The sequence below is a fragment of the Diorhabda sublineata genome, chromosome 10, assembly GCF_026230105.1.
Source record: "Diorhabda sublineata isolate icDioSubl1.1 chromosome 10, icDioSubl1.1, whole genome shotgun sequence".
NCBI classification, from domain to species: domain Eukaryota; kingdom Metazoa; phylum Arthropoda; class Insecta; order Coleoptera; family Chrysomelidae; genus Diorhabda; species Diorhabda sublineata.
The window spans coordinates 11,578,815-11,589,461 of record NC_079483.1 but is presented as its reverse complement, the minus strand read 5'-3'; the positions used below and the strand labels follow the sequence as shown (position 1 = coordinate 11,589,461).

The 10,647-nt window shown below is 31.4% G+C and overlaps 1 protein-coding gene across 1 annotated transcript; it reads right to left on the bottom strand.

Annotated features, from left to right (window-relative positions):
- Positions 1 to 1,253: 1,253 nt before the first annotated feature.
- On the bottom strand, positions 1,254 to 10,437 carry LOC130449505 (prosaposin-like). The gene is made up of 4 exons (XM_056787384.1): positions 10,327 to 10,437; positions 9,140 to 9,167; positions 3,853 to 3,940; positions 1,254 to 1,476 (listed from the first exon to the last, which is right to left on the bottom strand). Exons 1-4 carry the CDS (start codon positions 10,364 to 10,366, stop codon positions 1,318 to 1,320), a joined length of 315 nt encoding a protein of 104 aa, XP_056643362.1. The 5' UTR covers positions 10,367 to 10,437; the 3' UTR covers positions 1,254 to 1,317.
- Between the last annotated feature and the right edge of the window lie 210 nt (positions 10,438 to 10,647).

The window sequence follows — 10,647 nt, the reverse complement described above, 5'->3', positions numbered from 1 at the left end:
GAAACTAATATACAAAATTTGCTTTAAGCTTTTTGCAAAGTTGGAAAGATATTTTAAAAACTTACCAGCTAAAATAAAGAATAAAATCTCCACAAATTTTCTAAAATTCACTTTGATTTGAACATTTGAGTGTAGTTAAATAGAGGACGATTCCGAATACATTCCGAGTTTGTTACCAAATGAATTTAATTGAAATAGTCATGCTGTAACTCCTCGGTAAGAATATTTCAATTTTACCTTCAAGAGTAAATGAAAATCTATACCGAATGAAAATATCATAAGTGAAGAGACAAAATTATTATTCACATTTGTAGTAATCATTCGACGTAAATTATTCTATGATAAAAATCACGAAAAGTATGCCATGTACAAATCGTTCTGTTCAATTCAATAGTCATTTAGGTTAAATAGATAACAGGATAAAATAAAAATTGGAACTCAACTAAATAATGAATTCATTGCTCTCACGACATTTTGGATGGGTTCTGCCTACCTTTTAGAATCGTCATAACGATCAAAGAATGTTGTATCGATAATTGTTGAGTACAAAGAACTACTGAAGTCATGTTAGCCTAAACATAAAATATGACACCTATTTATACAAATTGAGGGCGCTCATCTTGTTTTGACATAATAATTTTCCATTTAAAATTATGTAGATTAAAAAATATCTCACAAATGTAACCCGGAGAAAGATACAATATCTTGTGAGTAATTTAACTCATCTCCGGTTCTTTAATTTTATCCTCCATTAACAAATCCTCTCGGATTACAAAAATTTTTGACTTATATTAATGTGACTGTTAAGAATCATTTAGAAATTAAAGGTATATTGTATTAATTAAGATTTATGTGGAACGATCTTAATGGGGACCCACATCATAGATGATCCCCTGATCACTTGAGTTCCATAAGTGTTAACGGCCATACTTAAATATAATTATAACCTTTCATATGATAAGATTGTTCAGTATTTAAGAGTGGTCTGTAAACAGATAGATGTCTTAATATTGTGGCGTACGTTTGATTATTGAAACCACATTTAATTTTTATTTCATTATCTAATAAATAGTTCATTCCAAAGTAGTTTTGTTGTTTTGATGCAACTATCATTGATTAGCACGAAGAATCATTACATATCTACCTTTTGGATCACCATAATCGAGGTAATTCTCACGACTGACATTTAGTCAGATTTTCCACAACAGTCTCTCAATACAAAATTGAAATAGGTAAGTAGAGAAAAAAAAATATTCATGAAAATTTATTTATTTTCAGCTATCAATGTAATTATTCATTCAATTCAAAATCACGGATTCAACATAAACTTAAGGATTCACATATTTCTTCTGCTGTTTGGTTATATAGAGCGTCGTAAATGTTTTCGACATAAGGAAGGACATCATCGGTACACAGTTCCTTCATTTGTCCTGGCAAAACATCACATAGAGCTTCGATCTCTTCGGTGACTTCATCCTAAAAAATGTGGAGATGTTGGAAAATTGGTTTTGCAGAATTTTTGAAAATCGTGAAATGTATCATCTAAAATTCAGTTTAATATTTTTGGAGGTATCCACATTAACTGATAATTGAGTAAAATCATTTGAAGGTTCATTTTTATATTTTCTTATATTATGTAGAAAAATTTGTTCCAAGATCAATTCAAATAAAATTGGATCAATACTTTTAAAATACCATAATTCATCATACAATTTTGTTTCAGCCATCCTACTCTAGCATAGTATACAGGATGCTTCAAAAAAAGTTCATTCCATCTCTATGATATATATAAAATAGAAGAAAATAAAATTATTAATGTATAATTATAAAATTATACACATTTTTTACTATTTTGGAACAGCTACTAGAAACATTTTATTAAATTTTATATGAATATGATGATACATCCAATAAATTTGGGCCCTCTATGTCTGACTCACATAGAGGGCGCTAGTTATACGGTTAATATCAAGTAGTATTGAACATAACTTTTTTAATAAAAGATTTACTTAGCAAAACTCCAGTGAACTCAAACATCATTCAATTTTACCCAAAAAATGTATTAATTAAATAAGAAATCACGAGATGAAATTTTTAAAAAAGGGTTCATAATATAAAATAGAATTCAATTGGAGTAGGTGTTCAAAATGTCATCCGTTATCACAAATACCCAAGTCTATCCTTTTTTCTAAAGAATCCATTAATATTCTAATCGGTTGGGAGTCAGCTATGAGGTCATCAAAGTGACATTGAATTCTGTCTTCCAATTCTTAGGGTAAATTCACATCAGCATCATGAAGTTTTTCTTTAAGATACGACATTGTAACTTCAAACAAAACAATAAAAATCCCCGGAAAAAACTCATTGAGAGCAATGAGTACTCATAAAAGCTACTAGTCGACAGTCTTCAAAAAAACGACCATGTTGGGATCAGTTTCTTCTAAATCCATTATCGCAACCTTGTTAATAATAATAATGATTCTTTTAAACTTATAGTAGTTGATGCGAAATGCGTTTTATACGGATGTCGTTACCTCTATGGCCCTTTCCCTTCATCAGTCAAAAATAATTTGTGAATTCCTCTCATATTTCTATTGTAAACGTAGGAGCTATTCGAATGAAATATAAATGCTCGACATTCGTTATAATTTTGATATCCAATATTCTGGAATATATAATCTATTAGTTGTTTCGTCAGAAAAATGTAATCAAGGGCACGTATATACTGACAGAAGTCGTACTATTTCGAAGAAAATGTTGTAGATGTATGGTTACTGTTTTTGCAATCCCTGCATTTTTCATTAAACTCACTGATACAGCGATACTGTTGATATATTTCATGTTTTTAACACGCTTATATATATTAGCTTCCCCAATATTTGATTTGTTTGTAATTATTCTTTATGGCTTATTACTGTTAGTATATCCCACCACTTCAATTGCGTTCGTTAGCCGAGCGGGCTAGGGCGTTAACCTCATGATTCGCCGATTGTGGGTTCACACTCCAAAAAAAATTGTTTTCTTTGGAAAGATTGTTTTTCCAGAAATTATCAGTGGAAATTTTATATCGAAACAAATTTCAGAACTGTCTACCCTCTGTTGTGAAATTACTATATTACCTGCATCAGTATTACTTTAGAATTTAACATCATAAACTTTAATGTTGTTCGAGAAGAATTTTACATCCGTGCACCCTCTGCTTGAGATTTAGAATTATGACTAGAGCTTAAAAAAAATTTTATTTTTGACAATAAATCGAAGTAAAAAGTGAAAAATTAATATAATAATTCACAAAATTCAAAAAAATATGCTTTCATTTTATATAAAACTGAGAAGTAAAAAAAGTATAGTTTAAGAAAAAATAGAAAAACACGTATTTAAAATACATCAAACTAGAAAGTAGGAAATAATTTTCTAAAATTAGCTTAGAACAATAATAAACGGAAAATAAATGATCTTAAACTTTTTTGTTTGATGTGATTTGAAAGCATGTTTTTAATTTTTTATACTATATTTAGTTTATCAGTCCAGAGTTGACTTGATAAACTGTAAAAATCAGTTAAACTCATTCGTGTGAAATTGTTGAAAAGAGCTCAAACCAAAAACTTTATTGGGATAAATTTAATTTTTCAAATAACTGTCTATTCAACTACCGTTTTGTTTTCGTTCTCTCATGCGTTAAGTTATTTATTGCCAATCGTTGCCTCGTTGTAAGGTCAACTTTTAGAGCCAATATTTGATATCCTGAAAATATTTCTAATAATGTAGAACTGAATACATTTTTTGTACAACTGGATTGAAAAATTACACATCAATTTTTCAACTCTCTAGAGAAAATTTTGAGAAACTTACTACTGTAATATCTTCTTCTGCTAATATTTGTATGTAAGAAGCAACGGTTTCACATATATTACAAAGTAAACCTCCTTTGTTCTTGATTCTGTAATATAATAAAAAAAGGATTTTGAATATTGCAATAGTAGTGGTACTATTACTTATACATATGTCATACCAATTGTATTTTTTTATGTGAAGAAATGGCCAGAATAGAATAATATTAATCCAAAAATGAATGCTTCTCTCAAACCATAAATTACTATTAACGAATAGATACCATTTAACCCTTCAGTTAGTTAATTTCGATCTTAAACATTCAGAGATAGATAACCGTTTGATGGTTTGAGCAATCGACACTTGAATTATGTTGATGTACAACGACCACATAATGTCCGAGGTATGGCTGATAGTGAGTAGACACATCCTCAAACAAGCCAATGATCCCAAATCAACCCCCGCAAATCGCTAACTGGAATTACAATTTGCTGGTGTCACGTTGACTAATAGACATTCAAATAATAGTGGATTCTACTGTTCTCCTATAAATGTAAAATGGGAACGATAGACGCAGAAATAGTACAACGAAGAAGGGGAGAAATATTTGCATAGGTTGTATTAAAAAACAGGTATCTTCTCGGGAAGATAAAAAACTATTTGTGATAGAAATTGACATACTGACTTACATAATAAGTCTGAGAAGACTTCGCTCTCACAAAACCTGCCGAGGTATGTGAAGAAAAATCCAAAACATTCTAAAAAGTAAAACGCATAAAGATTATATCACGTAAATAACGGTCAGCATTTTATTAGTATAAATAATAATGCAATAATTAAGATCCTTCACTTGTAAATTGTGTTTTTTTAAAAAAAGATAAAAAGTAAAATCTTTTACTACCGCTTCGTTTTTTTTTTCGATGATTATGGAGCCTTAGTACTGGAACTTGGTTAGCATTTCGAAACAGTTATAAGCGGCTCATGTGTAAAAAAAATCTTTAATGAGAAACACCACCTATAGTACGTCAATCAATTATTGAATATTGAAGTCTTCCTATGTAACTTTTGATTCTCTTTACGATACGATACGTGATTGATTGTGCTACCTTAGAGCTTTCAAACTGATAGCGGGAAAATAATGGTGTATATTAGCTTGCCATAACTCTCTTTTCAAACAACATTCAAACCTTTATTGATGTGAAATTTTTAAGTAAAAGCAGTTAAAAAAGTGATAATCAAAAAATAAAACCGCTTTTTTGTAAAGTATTAAAGCGGTTATCATGAAATTTTTTTATATAAAAGTTTTGAAAAATTTCAATCAGTTTAAAACAAGTAGTTGAAAATACGAAATTTCTAGTTTTCTAAAATAAAAAGATGTCATAGACAAAAACTCTTAGCGATAACTCGTAAATAAAATGCAACGAATAGAGATTCGCAATTTGATGAAAATTGATCAAGTAGATTCCGAGAAAACAACAAAATTAAACCCTTATATTATTATTAGAGGAGAAGTGATTGATTGATTTCAATCGGCAAATGATTGTGCATTTTTTGCATTGTAAAATATTGAGCCCTTGACGAATTCTGAACGTGAAGTAGATAGTTAAAGGTCATGCTCCGCGTTTCTAAGTGCATAGCCGTGCAACGGTCTTTCTAAAAATTGGAGACATGTGCTTACGAATTAGGCAAACAACAAAAATTCAAAGATAAATAAGGAAGGAAGAGTCAGAATTTTCAATCTTTTAAAGAAGTCCCGGCACTGAGACCTGCTGTTTAGTCATAGTAAATATCTAAGAGTTCTCTTTTGTAGTTAGGAGATTCGTTCAAATTGAGTCCCATTACACGTACCCCCGAAGGGAAAAGCATATCGGAGATGCTTCTCAATAAGGGCATAATAAACTGTTGACGATGTAACTCCCATTTCAAGGAACTGCCCACAACAAGCCCTAGGAATTTTACAGATTATTACAATAAAAAAAGCAGTAATGTACTTTTATATGATAAAACTTTAGTTTTAGAAACGTTAAGACACAAAAGATAAAAATGGCACTATGATTTAAGAGAGATTAGGTCACTAAATACGGTCCTATGAAGTGTCATGAGATCTGGGTTGCTCCAAGAGAAACTAATATCATCTGCAAAAGACATATTTTACCACTGATGTCTAGATAGGCGATGTAGTTCATACACTGAAGAAACAAAATAGGGCCTAGTACTGAGCCTTGGGAAACTCCACATTATATTGGCTTGCAAGGAGACATCGTTGTATCGACCCTCACAAGCTGACTTCTGTTGGTAAGGTGCGACTTAAACCATGCAAAAGATGTTCACCTGAAACCGTAGTACTGCAATTTGTTAATTAAAATATTATGATTAACACAATCGAAAGAAAGCCTTAGAAAATTCACAAAAAGTTGTTACAATGGAATGATGGTTATTTAGGCTAGAGTAGACATTATTAAGGAGGGAGAATATACCATCACTTATGTATTTGTTACTTAAAAACCAAATTGATGGGTATCGAGTATTTTATATTTAAACAAAAATGATAAAATCCTCTTTTTAGACCAATCTTTCTATGATCTTAGATAACGTGAGGAGGAGTGCAATTGGGCGATAATTCGATGCTTGATTTTTATTTCCTCTTTTATGCAGAAGTGTAATTATAGCCGTCTTGAGGCAATTGGGAAAAGTGCCATTCCGAAATCAAACGTTAAAGTGGTGAAGTAATTTTATGTGCAATCGGGCAGACTCGAAAACATTTTTGATGTAAGTTCATTAGTTCCAAATTTGTATTTATTTGTACTTCGAAGCTCTGCTAAAACTACTGGCATAAAGAATAAACTGTGTAAGTTAGCATTAGCATCAGAAAGATATAAAAGTGGAACATGCGAAGGAGTTATAGAATTTAATCATTTTGCAGCATTCACAAAGTAATTATCATAGTAATCAAGTGAAATAGAGATTACGCTCGATGAAGAACCCTTATTTCTCAGAATATTCACATAACCATGAAACATCACGAGTCTCCTATTATAATGATTATTTTTGGCAGCTTTTGTTATGTTATGATGAATGTTTTTGTAAAATTTCACGTAATTTTTGAAAAAGACACTATCCAAGAATTTTCTCAGGTGAGATTAAATCGCATGTTCTTTGCAGATATACGTAAACCTTTAGTGAACCAGGGTTTATTTTGCTCATTTTGAATACGACTCAGGGGAAATAATTGAATGCCACACTAGTTACTGCTTTTATGAATCTAGAAAATTCGAAGTCCACATGACCGGAGAGCATGTTCCAGTCAGTTGTTTGACAACGGTGCTTGCAGTTTTGAAAACTTTTCCATAAAAGATACGGCATAATTTGCGAGAAGCATTTTACATTCCTTCATGATCGGAGAAACCTGAATCAAAGACAGTGCAGTCGGTGGATTCTGAATCATAAGTTGACACTACATAGTCTATAGTACTAACTATCTATGTGGAGAAATTTTTGTGTCAAAAATCTTTAAAACCTAATTGAAAGTCACCTGGATCAGCTTAAAATTCAAACAGCACGCATTTAACGTTTGCCGCTAAAGGAGACTTTAATGTGCTAAATTGGAACATTTCCTACTTTACCTCAAAGTTCAAATTAAAAGAACATTCAGGTGGAATGTCAATTATGAAACACGCGATTTAATTTAATGGAAACGTCAAATATCAGAAATTATCGATAACATCTTGATTATAAAAACAACTAGATAATAGAATCAAAAATGTATGTATTATTAAAAGACGTAGCAATTCTGGATTAAAGTGTTGTAACAGTGTGTTTTGAGAAAGAAAATATATTGTGAGTGAAGAACTTCGTGTTTTTAATGTAAATATTTTTTTGTGTATTTGTATTGGGTAACTACTTGGAAAACCTAAGTACGATTGTTCCTAGAAGCTTCACCAAGACTTATATGTATATATCGTAACAACAAGATCTTTGAATGCTGCTCTTTTAAGCACATTATTAGAAATGCGATAATTGAAATGAACGGAACAGTTGTGTGAAAATAATGGACAACATTTTTAAATGCTAAGAGGTAGTGCACCTTTCACAAATTGTATCTGTATCAGATTGAAGTAGATGGCAATCACCAAAGGTGGCATTCAGCAGACGGAACATAATTATAATGGCACATAATTATAATAGGTAATAGTTTGGTTAGTGTAGAAATGCTTTACACATATTGAAAATAATCAGGGATTCACAGTTTCACCAAAGTTCGAGTTGTATCAAACATATTTTTCTAGTCTGTGTAGGATTGAAATTGCTAGTGAAGCTCCGAACCGACTAAAACCGATTGTATGAAATTATTGACTACTGTAAGCCCATTGAATTGTTTCCAAAATGTCATTAGTTCAGTTGTGAATATAAGTACTCGCTTATTGGTTCGTAATAATCAAATTCTGTTCCGTGGAACGTGTGTTTAAAGATTAATATTTCTCCAAAGAAGGGTGCCAGAATAATTTACCTATATAAACAGACGTCTATGACTTTGACAGATCTATGACCTCGACAGATCTATAACTTTGCAGGTATAGCTACAGCAGTTGATGTGGAAACATCAAACTTTATTCAGGAAAGTCAAGCACACTTCTTTAAAAGGGGGATAAAATACTTAGCCTGAGCCAAAAAATACCATTGCATTGTTGAAGACTGGAAAAACGTGATTTAAGTGATGAAACACATTCATTTGTTCAGGGCTATCAATAAAGTGTTGTTTGTCGGAGTGAAGGTATTTCTTTGCAGCGAGATCAAATCCTATAAACTGTTAAACTTTCCCAAACAGATATTTTGATTTTCTGTCCAGAACGAATTGTGATGGAAGCTTGGTTTTCATTAAAGGCTTGATGAATGCTGTCGAATATATTGGAATATCATGCCGTAGGATTGTTCTATTCACGTAGACATTTGATGGAATCTTTTGACATGACTTAGTCCCCTCGTCACAATTCAAAATTGGTCCAGACTTCTAAGATATTCATGATTGACCTCACCTAAATCGAATTGAGAACTTGACATATTCTCAGAAACTTTCAGCTTTATTGAATTGTACTACAGAGAAAGCTAAAGGTGGTTCCACGATGGTGAAGTTAAGAACATTATTGGAGCGGTGCTTGGATAATTTCTGTTGGAACGGGACTTAACAACAAGTTTTTAGTAAGTTAGATCCATTATACTTCATATAGTGCAAACTTCATAAAATAATCAATCAGGGAGGTAAGTTATACCAGGTTGTTAAGTGCCGACTCATACTAAAAGTAATACTCACTTAGGGTGTGCCGCTTGAAGGGATAGTCCTGAAAAAAAACATATTTTCACACACAGTTCTTACAAATGATATCTCGAACTTATCAAAAAGATGCTGTCTACGAATTTAAGTTCAATAGGGCGGTTGATTTTAACGACGATACCAGTGCGCTATCGAACTGCAATACCTGGGAGGTACCAATATTGTTTTCATGACTTTGAAAAGTGTTCACTCACTAGTGCAAACGTGGCTTTCCAAAAACAATATGGTATGAATCTCTTTGATTAGGGATAGGAACTAAGAGAACAGCATTTAGTCCTCAAAATCTCTACCGAGAATCACATATATAGTCAACTTGCGAATGCAAAAGCGATTTTGGCAATTTATTTGGATGCAGAAATTATGGTTGACACTGCAAAGTCGTTGCACAAATTGTGCAGGCAACAACTATTCAAATATTGATAATTATTTTGCCAAAGAAAGTGCAGACGAAAAAATGGAGTGAGTTGGGACGATACAATGAAGAAACAGAATCATACTCCAGTAAAAAACCAACAATGTTTTTGTGACAATAAATACATTTTTATAATGAAAAATGAAAATCAATGAGTTACTCAGATGTATTCCCGAAATCTTTTATAATGAGAACCTCATACACTCTTTTCGTAGAAAAGACACTTTCTAGTATTTGAATTAAAATCATTTCTGGCAATACTTTCAGAGTTACAAATTCTCAATTTTTTGAGAATTCAAACACACAAAGGGTCCTGAGGCTTTCTCGAATTGAATGCACTTTGTTGTATCCTAATTACTGCTGAAAATGTTTTGAATTCTATTTCCTCGACTATCAATTAAGTTATTTAAAGTGGTATTAGTGAAGTGGAACTATAAATTCACCTCAAATTATTATGGTGTTTTGTATCATTAACAGTTCATAAATTGTATTAATCGGGATTGCTACAATTTGATTCAAATATTCTTTCAAAAACATGAACTGCTATCAAATTGTCATTAATAATTTATTTTTGTATATTGAACAATTATAAAAGATAATAACTAAGAATATGTTGGGATACACTTCTTAAAGTTGAGCACAAATCTACGATAAAATTTTTTTTCCCTCTCCTCAAGATTTTTCCTCTATGGAAACATAACTAATGGAACGTCTATGGAATGATTCGAATTTATTCCAATAAATTTGTACTTACCAACAAAAGCAAAAACTACGAATGCAAAAACGAATTTCATGTTAAACAAGAGGAAGTTCTAAAAGCTGGATAATTTTTGGATGCAATTATACTTGAATTATTGAAAATGTGAGGTGGATCCCAGTTTATATATCTTCGTCCACTTGCAGAAATAATTGTTTTTGAACCACTCAAAAGATACGTGAGATAATATCATTTAAAACATTTGAAGTGGATCAATCATACAAATCATCGCATGAAGAGTAATAATAAATATTATGATGAAGGAGATCACGAATCAGACAAAAGCTCATGTACAACTGTCAAATATAAAGTAGTATA

Bases quoted from the DNA above. Each gene is read 5' to 3' on its own strand.
- LOC130449505 (XM_056787384.1), bottom strand. From the start codon at position 10,366: ATGAAATTCGTTTTTGCATTCGTAGTTTTTGCTTTTGTTG. The intron at 3,941-9,139 runs GTGAGTATTACT...ATTATATTACAG, and splicing joins CTTCAAGCGGCACACCCTAA to AATCAAGAACAAAGGAGGTT. The intron at 1,477-3,852 runs GTAAGTTTCTCA...CACATTTTTTAG, and splicing joins CAGAAGAAGATATTACAGTA to GATGAAGTCACCGAAGAGAT.